We start from the raw sequence: 14,269 nt of genomic DNA, 5'->3' as shown, positions 1-14,269 counted from the left end.
AATTATAATATAATTACTTATAATTTTCCCATTTGATGTTTTGTGTGTGTGGGTCCAAATGTTTTTCAAAAATTAACAATAAAAAAAATAATAAACTTTTCCTGAGGAAGGCAGAATTTTCTTTTCTTTTTTTTCTTTTTTTGTACTTTGTACTGCATTATAAAATCAGGACGTTAATTAACACATTTCGGACTTTATGCCGCCAATAAATCTTAAAATTAATTTTTACTAATTAAATTATTTAACTAATTAATTCTAACTGAGACATTTCATAGCAATTGCTTATTATTGCTGTTTTGTTGATTCGGATTGCTTCAATTGTCCTCATTTGTAAGTCGCTTTGGATAAAAGGATCTGCTAAATGTAATGTAAATGAAATTTTAATTCATAAATTAAAAACATGCTCCGTTGTATTCAAATATGACCCGCATTTTGCTCTAAAAAGCAAAGAGAAGTCTGTATTCAACCAATAAATCAAAGCTAGTCAGGCACATGCAGATCAAATGAGTAAATTTTATGAAGAGATGTGTTTGTCAGGTCATGAGAGAAATTGCTTTAGAAATTTGCCCTTAATTAGGTCAACTATTGATAGCACAACAGACTATATATATATATTTTTTTTTTGAACTTCTTTCTTTCAGGTCAATGCTTTCTACTGAAAACATTGATCACAGATGACCAGATAACCTCACACACTCATTTTAATGGCTGAGAGTTTAACATTTTCATTAAATGTAAGGGAATCTGTCGCACAAGCATTTGATTATTTGTTGTTAGTTGTGTAAACCAAATTCATTATTTCCTGATAATATCACCATTACACATTATCGACCGCTCCTCCCTCCACTGTTTGAGACTGAAGTGACGAATCACCGATGACTGGTTTTAATTAGGCTGCTTGTGTGGCTAATAAGTGTGGCAAAAGTTCAACACAATGAAAGATGGCCTTCTGTGATGTTACATCTGTTGAGTTTCCCATGCAAAAACACCCCAGCTGCAGTCTGAACAAATAATCTGGACAAATCATCGCCTCTGTTGTGCCTCACATGTCTTTGAGACATTTTTTTTTCTAAATCACCATGCAAATTACTTTACTGCCATGTGTTTTTACACAGACTTGAAGGTTAAAGGAACCTATTATGCAAAATCCACTTTTACATGGTGTTTGGACATATATGGGTGTTGGCAGTGTGTGAACAAAACCACCCTACAAAGATAAAAATCCACCCATTCCTCATTTTTTTAATACCCTTTAAATTAAGTCAGTCTCACTTGGCCTGCCATCATGATTCTCAAGCAATGTGACGTCACATTGCTTAGGCCCCGCCCACAGTGGCTGATTGACAGCCCTGCATTGTGATAGTTTCCGCCTTCAGCAGTTGTTCGCTGTCCTCCATTTTTTCCGTGCTCGAGCAGCTGTAACGTCAACAATGTCTCGCAAGCAATCCCGATGCTCTGTGTTTGGATGTAAGACATCTGAGCTGCTGAGGACGCTGTGGATTACTTTCAAAATCTACCTAAATACGTCTATCACGCTAGACTTCTTTGTGAATGTCACGTCATTATAGTGCTTAAAGTTTTAACCATATTTGTGTGTGTACATTAAGTATTTTTTAACTGATCAGCGCCGTGCTTGTGAGATTAGTATGTGCCATTCGTAGCGTGACATTCGTTCGGTAGCGCAGTACCGCACTGTTTTGTCCCACTTTTAATGCACTTTCAGTGCATTTGGCTTCCCATGTGTACAGCTAAGCACTGCTTCTCTCGCTCTCAGTTATGTTGCTTCTACCGGCTGTGTATTGCTGTAGATATGCAAGGCAGAGAGATGTATATGCGACGCCCTCTTCTAGAGAGGGGGTGGGAATATGCAGCTCATTTGCATTTAAAGCGATACACTCCAAAACAGCTCTTTTAGACACACCCCAAAAATTTAAATTTCCAGCTGTTATAATAAATGATATTTTGGGTGTTTTGGGCTGAAACTTCACAGACACATTCTGGGGACACCCAGGACCGATATTTCATCTTGTAAAAAGAGCACAATAGGTGCCCTTTGGTAGTGATCTAAGTGTATATTAACAATAAAATGCATGGTAAATCAATATTTTCTAAATGAGAGGGGCAGAGAGAGGGACTGGAGGAGGTTTGGAAATGAAAAGGGAGTGAGGGAAATAATGGCACTAAACCAGCTAAATGATTACAGGAGGCCTGTTCATGAGTAATTTTAATTTTATTGAGCAGAAATGTTACAGAAGGGAGAACACAGTAAAAGTGCTGCTGATCACGCTGACTTTTTCTACAACCTGCATCATTATGACTATAGCTAATGTTATAATATAACCAAAGCTAGAAAATGTATTGAAACCAAACCCTCACAGATTTCATGATTCTCGATATCATATCAAAGCATATAGTGCTGGGTAGATTACTTAAAAACTGTAGTCTGTTACTGATTACAGATTACATGATGAAAATTGTAGTTAGTAAAGTAATAGTAATTGTAGGGAATGTACTTTTTAGATTACTTTTTTAATCTAACTTCTTTTAAATACATGTAAAAAAGAAAAGAGAGAAAATGTATACCATTTTCTATATCAACATCAAATTTTGCCATTTTATACCTCAAAACAGTTGGGAAAAGTAACTTTTAAAAGTAATGCATTACAATATTAAGTTATTCCATAAAAAAAAGTAATTAATTGCATTACTTTTTGTGACCTGAACAGGGTTTACATGTTTATTTTTAATACCAAGAAAATTAAAAAAAATGTTGCAATTGTAAATGCCCTTTCGCACTAAAAAATTAAAGGGGTCATATGATGCTTTTTTAAAGATCATTATTTTGTGTATTTGGTGTAACAGAATATGTTTTAATGTTCAAAAAACAGATTATTTTTCAAATACTGTACATTATTGTAGGTCCTCTATGCCACGCCTCTCTCAAACGCGTCGTTTTCTACAAAGTCCCTCCTTCTGACAAGCGCAGACTGCTCTGATTGGCCAACTGACCCAGTGCATTGTGATTGGCCGAACACCGCAAGCTCTCGCCGGAAATGTAATGCCCCTTTCCATAATCGCGAGCTTCATGCTTCAAAATAAATGTAAAGACAGTTAATAATGTCCTTAGTTTTACCATCAGTTCAAGCCCGAAAGGGGAACAGAGTCACGTGACAGACACAGTGATGATGCTCTTATGTGTCTGCAGTACACAAGCTACTGACGGTTAAGACAGCTGACTCCACTGTGTGAAATCGCATCATATGACCCCTTTAATAAGCCTCAAGCTGAAGGAAGTGCCTCTGCACTTCACTCGCAATTTCTCTCAGTTAATGGGAAAACAAAGTAACGTAAATTTGCAAATTTGAAAATTTACTAGTTACTTTGGGGAAAAAAGTAATTTGATAACTTGCGTTACCTCCCATGGTTACCCAGAAAACTAACCCAAGTCCATGGTGCTACTTACTGCTGTGGACGTTGCTAAATATAGTGTTGGCTTGAGGGCATTTTCACGATTTCCCACTGGTGCTGTGCTACAAGCCCAGCCTTCTGCACACGTTCAGGCAAACAACTCCTTCTGGGCTCCTTCTCGCTGCCAAATGTGGGAAGAACCCGAGCAAAGGGGACCTTTATCCCACAAGGGCTGCAGATCTCTATTATATGAACTGTACTTCATAATAAGTGGACAGTTTTAGATTCTCCTATGATGAATGTCTTTAATAATCTCTCTATTTTCCAATGGTGCCAGAGGCAAATTTAGCCCCACACCTTCTGACAGGAAGACGATGAGGTGATGGGACCCTTGAGAGCCTGTAGCTGTGAAATTGATTCCTGTTACATCAGCACAAGTGGGGATAATTGGTGATGGCTCTGCAAAAAACATGCTCTCTGTTTTCTCCAATAGACAGTCCAATCTTTCACCATCAGGAATCCCCGGAAGCCTATAGGAGACCCGCTGAAACAGGCAGGTGTGGGATCCTGGACTGGGATTTAGTTCTCAACTGCTAAACATGAGTATATAAACTTCACTTGTGAAGATGTACCACTTGCTCTCTGTGGTGCACTGCAGTAACCATAAAACCTCACCTTTATTTACTCAAAGCTAAGCATTGACCGTCTCTACATTTTCCTCATCTGACAATCGGTGCTACCCTTTGGATTTTTACCTTTAGTCTTGAGAGATCTTGTCTTTCTGGGACCCAACAAATTCTATTTGTCCTTGACAGAAGGCATTTGTTTATCTCCAGAATTTTCATAGACCTGACTGAGGGATTTGGATATGAAAATTGCTCATCATAATATAAATTGTTATGGAAATAACAATAAAACGAATGTCATGGAAAGGGGAGCAGTTCTGATCGATACATACTGTAATTTATATTTGATTGCTTTTTTAAAAATTGTTTCTACTGAGTAATCAAAGGGTGATACAAGCAGAAAATAATTTATTTATTTATTTATTTATTTAGGGGTGTGTGTGTGTGGGGGGGGGCTGGTAATATTCAGGTTCAAATCCTAATATTCAAATAAATGATATTTGTATTAAAGGTATTAAATCTTATCAACATAAAACTTTTCAGGCATGTGTTTTTTTCACACTTAATTTTTTTTACATTTTTTTTTTTTTTGGGATGTTATATATGTAGAGTGTACATTTCTCAAAGTGTTATAAATCAAGAAGAACAACAATAATATTACTACTAATAAAAGTCAAACAATTATTAATACAATACAATACAATAATACAGATATTATTGTTAATAGACCAACATTATTATTATTATTATTTAATTTTTTTTTACTAAAACAAAAAAAGGTGATTTGTAAGTGAAAAACATATTTCATTATCTTGCATTAAACAGAGGACCAAAAAAATAAAAATTCATGTCTCTTATGCATCAAACTGTATAATGACAAAGCCATAAAATGGAAATATTTTTTTCTGAGTCCCAGAAGATTATTCTGTTAACACACTGCTTTTCTCTCCTCATATTGTGTGATCTGCAGAAACGTTCTTTCTTATATATGTTCAGTGCTCTCTTTAATCCTTCCTTTATCATCCAAAGTCTCGATCGTAAGATGGGTGCATTTGAAAACACTGGCAGGCTGATTTATTACAGGTAATGTTGTGGGAATTAAAACAGTAAATCATTACCCCCCACAGGAGCTCTATACCTTTCAGCATTGCCTTTACGTAGAAATGTGTTACACAATTAAATTAAATAGAAAACGTGGGAAAATGACAGGCAGGCGACAAGCTTCCCCAGAGAGGTGGGGCTTGGTGCTTTGGATCATAGGGGAGCAGTGGCCTTACTGGACTAGGCATGATGTTTTGTAGATGCCAAGAAGCAACATAGTCATTGTGTGGTACTGGGACAGATTTAAATATAATTCAGGAGAACCCAGCGAGCGCTGGAAACTAGAGCTGTCAATCATGCTTTTATGAATCTTTTAAAGGCTTCACTGTAAAAGTCATGCTGTCATGGTGTTTTACTGAGTACTGGTTCTGGCTCCTGTTGACCTGGAAACCATTGTGCTCTGGGAGTCCCACAGGCGAAACGAGGGTTGGTCTGACCTGAATGCATTTCATTACATTACATTACAGAAAATGTGAGGGAAAAACACTAGTGTGCTCAGTCTGTGGGTTTGGCTTACAGTGTAAACATAATCAACATGCAAGGGCTCACAGAAATAGTATTTCAGATCAGTTTTAAGATGCTTCCTCATCATCTTTTCTTGAAGCACTAATAACACCATGAAACAAATTTTTACAAAAGTGTTTTGCGTTTATTTAATATATATATTTTTTATGATGTTTGACATGCTGAATATGAAAATCACTACTTTTTGTGCATCATGAACAGTGTCACACACAAAAAAAATATTGACAACTTTAAAATGTTTTTACTCATGCATAAAAATTATAAAATAGCATGCATAATAAAATTATGAATTAAATAATTTAAAAATGCATATTACTGAGCTAAGAACAGTTTGACATAAACAGTTACTAAAAGTCAGTCGTGCAAAACTTCAGAAGTGTACACTGGATGATTTTTGGCTTTTATGACTTGTCCCACGATATTCTGGAATGTTCCAGAAAACACTAGAATATTACATAATATTCTAGAATGTTACAGAAACTTCTAGAATGTCCCCATCCTTGCGAAATCAAAATATCTTTAGCATAAAACATACAAAATTAGTACAAAAACGTTTCTGTACTAATGTTTCATAATAAAACATTCAAAAATTTACCTGATCTTCAAATTTGCCAAAATATTTATGCTACATGAAAGTAAATACTGTAGTACAATATTAATTAGCACCACAGAATTGCAAAAGAGCTTAAGTGAAACAAATTTTTGTTTAATCCACTTAGCGTTCACATTCAAACCGCTTTGGTAACTGGATCAGTTGAATCATTGTTTAGTCTTTTTTTTTTCAAACACTAACATGGTTCGAACTGATGCAATACCAAAGATGATTTATAATCACAAAGCGTGACCATTTTGAACACACCATACGCCGTATCAACATCACCAATAACACCTAACTAAAATTCATGTTTCACATAGAGTCTCAGTTACACTCTGAAATATCCAAGCGCTCAAGCATGACTTTCTAATGCTATTACACCCACGCGTGTCGCAGCCACACTTCTCCCAATCCCCAGAACGTGCAAACTGGCACATACACACGTCACCTCAGCCGCAGAAATATCACCTCTGACTGAAAGGATAGCACAATTCAGCCAGAACTGTGAGTCTATGTTTTATGTTTAGTCCTCTTTCATGAACACTAATTATAGTGTATGTGAGGTTAAGCTTCTTTTGCGGGAGCTCAGGGCGCTCACTGACTGTAATCCATTGTCATTAATTATGTCTCAAACATACTGAGCCCACTCACTTCTCCTGGAGTCAGTGCTGAAGTATCCATGGAAACTGGAGGACAGGCAGAGCTCATAAAGAGAGGCAGTCTGTTGCCCAACAGAAAGAGAACGGACTAATGCTTTAAGGGGCTTGGAAGGGACACTGGCCCCTTGTGCTTCAGTTTTGGCTATATTCACCGTTTGGAATTTCCTTTCAACTGTGATATGAAACATTTCACTAAATACGAAGGGTTTTTCATTTTTCATCTTGGAAGAAAAATTGTGTGGCCTATGGGATATCAAGGCTTTTGGATTAATGGCACAAACATACTTTAGTCTCATAGTGCCCTCTTCTGATTAGTACAGGGATTTTTATTGAAGCAATGCTGATTTTAAAGGTTAGTTATTTAAAGTGACCCAAAAATGAGAATTCTGTCAGTATTTACTCACCTGTTTGTCTTTCTTTCTTAGAACACACACACAAAAAATGATATTCTGAAGAATGTTATAGACACTTTTGAGTACGGCGCTCGTTGTCATCTGTCTTGAGACTATGTATTTCTACAACAGATTTTACAGATTTATGAATGAACTGCCTTTTTTAACATGAATGAGATTTTTTTTCAAGTAAAGTAAAAAATTGTATAAGAAAGCACATCGTACTTTTGGAATCAACATTGTCCTGTAAAAAAAAATGACATCATACAGATCAATTTTTATACATGTTCCAAACAACCTAAAATGAAATCAGAAACATCTAAAAAATTCACATAAGTTTTCAATATTCAAATTGAAACCTTCAAGCAACTCTTCGAAAGGGTAAATTTTGTGTAAAATTTTATAGGATACCTCTCTAATTTCATTATTAATAAAAACTTATTTGTTATTGACCATATTTTTTTCCAGTTAGCATTTTCATATTTAGTAGACCAAAACATTGTTGAACAAGGTAAATAGTTTGTTTTTAAAATATTTCTAATATATTTGTTACTGCATTTATCTATTACTATATTAATATCCCCAATAAATATTGTTGTTTAATTTTATATATATATATATTGTCGATAAATATTATCAACGTTTACAGGAGAGAATCCAGGATTTCAAAATAGTGATACAACTCTGCCAGGAATTGCATTAAAGATAATAGAGTATTATTTTGGCCTCACAGGGATCATACATTTATTGTTATTGAGCAAGACTTAATGACATTCACATTACTTGATTTGACTTATTTTTACATAGAAAGGGCAACAGCGCTCCGCATTCAAGGAAATGATCATTTATGTTTTCATAACCGCTGGCTAAATCAAAAGACGAAACTAAAATTAAATCATCTTTGAGAGGAAGGGGGCTCCTGGTGTTTCAGGGGCCCTACACAGCTTGTGTATTTTGTGTATAGGGAGGATCGACTCTGATAAAGCGTACGGATTGCTTTTTGGGAGAAAAAAAGAAAAAAGGAAGTCAATACCTTTGAACATAAATGGATGTTCAATAGTGTCAAACGCTTTATAGAAATCAATAAATAATATATATATATATAAAATTATCTGAGATAAGGTGTCTATAATCAATTAAATCTAAAATTAATTTGATATGATTTCCAACTCCAATATAATGGCCTTTCAGAAAACCTGACTGCTCTTCAATTATTGTATTTACATTTTTCTTAAGTCGTTTTGCAAAAATTAATGAAAATATTTTAGTATCATTTAAAAAACTAATTGGTCTCCAATGTTCTAAGAACAATTTGTCTATGTTAAGCTTGGGTATAAGTGTAATTACCTCTTGTTTTAGTGATGCGGGCATTCAGTTGCTTCTTTAAAGGCTGCCAATAAAAAGGGTGCAAGGTCATTACAGAAAGTTTTATAAAACTCCCGTCAAGCCATCATCAATGACATATTTTGGTTATTTCTACAATTCATGGGTATCATTTCATTAATTATTTTGTTTTCATTTTATTTATTTTTTTTCTTAATAGATTTTCCATACGATATTGTGAATTTCCTTATTTCAAATTTAGTTTGTTCCCATAATTTCCCATAAGTTTGAATCAAAGAAGTGTTATCAGTATTTAATAATTAAATTCAATGTCTAATATTTTAAAAATCGAAGCAGCACATTGTCACAATTCTGTAACTGCTTTGGAGCGAGGAGCAAGGAACGTGGAGACACAGGAGAATTCTCAAATAATAGTCTTTAATCATCCAAAACAGGGAACACAGGAAGGACACACACGTAGCACTTCGACGTTTAGACCCGACAAACACAGACTCAACAGACTGGAAGTAAATACATGGGGTAATAAGATAATTGGGAGGAACTCAGGTGAACAGAATGACTAATTAGACAGAACGAGAGCAGGAACATAACAAAATATGTAATTCAGTTCTTTTAAATTAAGAACAATAGTAAAGTTCTTAAAGTCAGAAGTTGTATGGACTACTTTTATGGCTCTTTTTGGCCACCATATCCTATATCATTGTATGGAAAAGAGCAGCAGAAACATTTTTTTAAAGCATCTCCATTTGTGTTCCAAGTAACGACTCTCTTTTGTTTTTTGTTTTTTTTGTCATGTAAAAACCTTTTTTTATCCCAATTACAAGTCTTGAGTTCAATTTTATCTCAACCCAAAACAAAACAGCCTTAAACCAAATCAAAACCAATGTAGCATAAAATGTAATTTAGTGAAACTGCTTGATCACATTTGTAAACATACAAATGGCAGTGCATTTACATGCAGGGCTTATGTTGACATCATGTAACAAAATGATCATGCAATTCAGTGACATGCAACATAACCTTAACACCAATCAATAGTGTTTCTGATCATTTTAATACAAGCAGAGACATCAACACATTATGTAACTGCCATTTGCAAAATGTGTGGAAAGCAAATTAACCCTGGAGAACATCGATGAGAACATAGCACCACAGTAAACGTTTGCAACCACGAAGCAGCATAATGGGCAGATGAAAGTCCTGAATTTCAGAGAATACTTTAATAATGATAATGAAGGCCTCACTTTAATGAATTCTGAAGTGATGTACTTTCCACCTCAAAAATAAGTGCATTTAGAACAGCCAGATAATATAAATTATGAAAATCTATTGACCAAAAACATTTCAAAGTGTTTGTTTAAATTTTCAAGTTTTAAAACAGGCCTCTGTTTATATATAAAGTAATTTTATTTCTTGTTATATGAACCCCATAAAAACAAATCTCTTCAAAATATTCCTTATAAATACAGCATCTATATATCTATATAAAGACTTATAAAAAATGAGATAGATAGATAGATAGATAGATAGATAGATATATTGTATAAGTATGATATGAGTTAAAAATGTATCAAATCACTAAACAGTAAGCCTGTGATATGTCCAATAAACTAAAAATAATTTTTCAGCATTATTGCTAATAAAACAATTTCATTAGCAAAGTTTTTGCGTGGAAAAAAAAAACACTTCTGTAGTATACTTCTGCACAGCAGTTCCTATGAAATGTTTGCATTGTACAGCATTGAAAGTAAGAGAAAGATGTCTTCATCTCAACAATATAAGCTATATAATGAACTCCCTTAGTGGCTGACCTGTGACATCATTACGGTCTCTTATTTCTGCTGCTTTTCTGGTTCAATCAGTTTTCCTTTGTTATATTTCTGTCCTATCCCGTATGGCACGTGGGCAGCAATAGTGCCCATCTCCTTGGCTCCCTCAATGTGGAACATCTGGTCGTCAAAGAATATGTGCGGGCGAATCTTCTGCAGCAGGGGCCCTTTAGGGGCCCCAGCGAGGAACAAAGCCTCATCGATCTCCAGGCCCCAGCTTCTGAGTGTCTTAAGCACACGGACCCCAGAGCTGGCTGCGCTTCTGGCCGTCACCAAGAAGGTGCGGATAGGGCAGTTCAGACGCTCGTTTTTGGCGTAGAATTTCTTCTGGAGCTTCCCTAGAGCTTCCAGAAAGCACTTAAGGGGACCCTGAAGAAGAATAAGAGGGGAGGAGTGTGTCAGCCAATGGGATTAGAGTGAACCTGATGATCTATTATTGGCAAGTGCTTATGCTGGAACAATCACAGCTGCCCATTTAAGAGTCTGCATTCAAAAGTTGAAAAATACTGCCTCCACAGACAGCATATAGAGGAATCCCACAATTGTGATTGTGTCACATCCTGTCTACTAAAATACTTTAATCTGTCGATTTTGAATGCAGCATATTTTTCTATAATATCCCACCATCCTGTGCATTTGATTAAAGACAGTTGAGGTCAAAAATTAAAGTGTCATCTGAAAGTTGCAGTTGGTGGTCAGTTTGTGTGTAAATGTATGTTTTTGAACAACGTTTTCCATTTTTATTTAATTTGTAGTGAGAAAATATCATACTAATTATATATTTGCTTAATAATCACCAAAGCTCTGTTTTGTTTTAGATCATAAGACAGTTAAGGTGCGTTCACACAAAGAACGATAACTATAAAAGTAACTATAATAGTTAGGAAATATGCTTTTGTTTCATTGTCTGCCACTTTTAAGGCTTGTCCATGCAGGAAGGATTCTGATTGGCTGTTAATGTTTTATTGTATATCAACTGGAAAAATTAGTTCTCAAAATGATTACAATGATAGTTTTTATCTGTGCCATTATCATTATAGTTGTAGTGTGGATTCTGCTAATCTTTTAAATTTAGAATGATTTTTAAAATCTTATCTCTATCATTGCTATAGTTATTGTCCTTGGTGTGAACGGGCCTTTATGCTGTTAGTTTCAGGAGGTACTTTAGCCTGCAAATCACTGCCTGTAGTTGCATCACAAGTCAGCTTTCGATGCAGCTAGACTCCAGAGTATGTTAAAAATGACCCTATGGAGAATCATGTGGTGTTGTATAAATAGCATGACCCTGAACCCATTAACAAAAATCCCTTGTACGGTATGTAAAGAATCTTCTATAAAGGGTTTGCACGACTGCTCATTTTCACTAGTTGATATTTATTTATTTATTTATTTTTTTTTTTGTAGAAAAAGAACATCAGCATCTTGTCCCAACCAGTGACTTGAATGCACATGACATTATAATTACAACTTCCAAATTCATAAATATAAACTTCCCAGGTGGACTGGAACACAACATACTGTATTCTATGTAATGTTACTCAGCTACACAAACACTGTGTATTTGAACTTCTGCTGCTGCTGTATAGAAGCAAAATAAAAGTCACGTTACCCACATCTAGTAGAAATACCTGACATACCTGTGCGAGTGGTTTATTCTCATGTTGTTTCTCATGCTCAAAGAATGTGTCCAGGCCATGCTGTTTCACTATGATCTCCGACTCATCAGAGAAGAGCACAGCATCCCCATCGAAAGCCACGCGCAGCTGAGTCTCAGACAGCTGAGACTCTACATCAGGCTTAAACATGATGGCTGCTGCTATTCCTGTCATGGTGAATGAAACATTACAGTAGTCCCTTTACTGCAAGCCAAAAACACTACAGTATGGGGAACATCATTACTCTGAATGTGCTGTAACTCCTTGATTAATCTTAAAACATGCCGTCAATTTACAAGGTTAAATGCTTCAGTTTAGCATGCATGCTGTAGTTGTTGCATTACATTTGCGTGTTCATCATCAATTTACCCTCCTCAATGGCCTCCTGGACTTTCTTGGAGTCTTTGGAGAGATACAGATTGGTCAAGTAGGCCTTGAGGTAGCCAATTGGGCTCTGACCTCCAGTCATGCAGAATCGCTCTATCGTCAGATCTGTAAAAGAAGAATTTTCATTTTACCACTCAACTACTGTCTCTTGTAGTAAAACTTCCTTGTTGTACATTGTGCTGTGTTTAAATGTTGGGTGTATTTCACAAAGACAAACTCCTGCAAGCTTACCTGGCCAATAAACTTTCAGTTCCACTTCAGCTTTTAACTTTTAGGGGTTGCTCAGAATTATGATGTAACATCTAGACCAGAATGCAGTGAAAATGACAGACCTACCATAGTGATTTATGCTGTTTATGAGTCGCACGCCAACTTGGGCGTGATTATTGGTCATGAGAACAATGTCAAACAGCTCTTCACTGTCTGGATAGAGATTCCTCAGCCGTTCATTTACAGCCATCAGTGCCTGTGTGAATATTACAAGAAAGAAACTCTTGTTTTCATAAGCAAGCAAGCAAGCAAATAGCGTATAGCAACATCAAGCAGCATAATGAACTGTATTTGAAGAGTTACAATAACTGAAACAATTGGCACCAGAAACCTTGAAACTTAAGACGAGCATTCCCACTATTTTATGTTTAAAATTAAGGTGGAAAGATAATAAAAATTTATTATTTAATCATGTAGGACATGGGAATGTGGTCCTGAAGTGCAGCCTCCAGTATTACAGAATAATACTATTGCAAATATAGAATGCTCCCATTATAACTTGTATGTCTGTAGTATTGACAGCTTCATTGTTTATAACTGCGGTGTTCTAGTCATTCTGAATCATTTCTGTAGCGAAAAGTTGGTTCCAAAGAACCAGCGATTCAGCGGTTTTATTTATTTATTACATGCTCTATGTGTTCCAATAAAGCTGGCACATATTCTGGTTTGGTGTGTTTATTGTAATCTCTTGTGTCCCAGTTTGCATTGCAGTCATAATTCGGCTCTCAAAATTATAAAGAAATTTAGAATGTCAGTTTAAAGTACTTTTTATTTTTCATAGCAAAAAAATAAATATAATATACTTAAGTAAAATGAATTTATGTGTTAAACAAGTTTAAATAGTAATATTTAATTTTATATTTTACATGTTTATAGTAATAATGTATTTCTGAAAAGAATAAATAAATACATTTAAACTTAGTCTACATACTGTATTAATTTGTGGACGATGTTATTCTAATGTGTGGATCATGTTATTCTCACTTTAACGAAAGGAAAGGCAGGTCCTTGTTTCAGAGGCTCATTCTCGTGCTCTTGCTGATGTTGAACATACTTCTCCAGTCCTTCTTCATCAAATATCTTCCTTTCTGCCACCATATCAAACAATGTGCGGGAAGAAACTGCGATGGTAACCGCATATTTCGGCTTGGGCTGTTCAAAGACACGTCCAAAAACAACGACAGTCAAACTGGCTGCAACTAATGGTGTAGCCTACAGTATGAGCATAACGCCTTACTGAACACTTACGGGTCTCGGTTTTGTTGATTTTAAGTTTTCAAAGTGCGCTTTAGCAGCTGCCCAGTCCTTTTCCTCTTGTGCAGCAGCCTTTTTGTCAGTTGAAGCCGCTTCTGTTTGTTTTATTTCGCTCATTGTATCTTATTAACTGTAAATTGTGTGTTAATGTTAGTGTGCGTGCTTGACTTCCTTTGTTGAGGCAGGGCTGGATGTCAGACATCGCGGAAATGTGAAGGGGTTGA

General features: G+C 35.6%; 1 protein-coding gene across 1 annotated transcript; it reads right to left on the bottom strand.

Annotated features, from left to right (window-relative positions):
* Positions 1 to 9,050: 9,050 nt before the first annotated feature.
* Positions 9,051 to 14,269, bottom strand: LOC109098375 (cytosolic 5'-nucleotidase 1A-like). The gene is made up of 6 exons (XM_042746953.1): positions 14,040 to 14,269; positions 13,776 to 13,943; positions 12,858 to 12,987; positions 12,504 to 12,626; positions 12,117 to 12,301; positions 9,051 to 10,848 (listed from the first exon to the last, which is right to left on the bottom strand). Exons 1-6 carry the CDS (start codon positions 14,160 to 14,162, stop codon positions 10,483 to 10,485), a joined length of 1,095 nt encoding a protein of 364 aa, XP_042602887.1. The 5' UTR covers positions 14,163 to 14,269; the 3' UTR covers positions 9,051 to 10,482.

Source organism: Cyprinus carpio, chromosome B20 (assembly GCF_018340385.1).
Source record: "Cyprinus carpio isolate SPL01 chromosome B20, ASM1834038v1, whole genome shotgun sequence".
Taxonomy (NCBI): Eukaryota; Metazoa; Chordata; class Actinopteri; order Cypriniformes; family Cyprinidae; genus Cyprinus; species Cyprinus carpio.
Note: the sequence above shows the minus strand (reverse complement) of the source record. Positions and strands in the feature narration are given on the sequence as shown.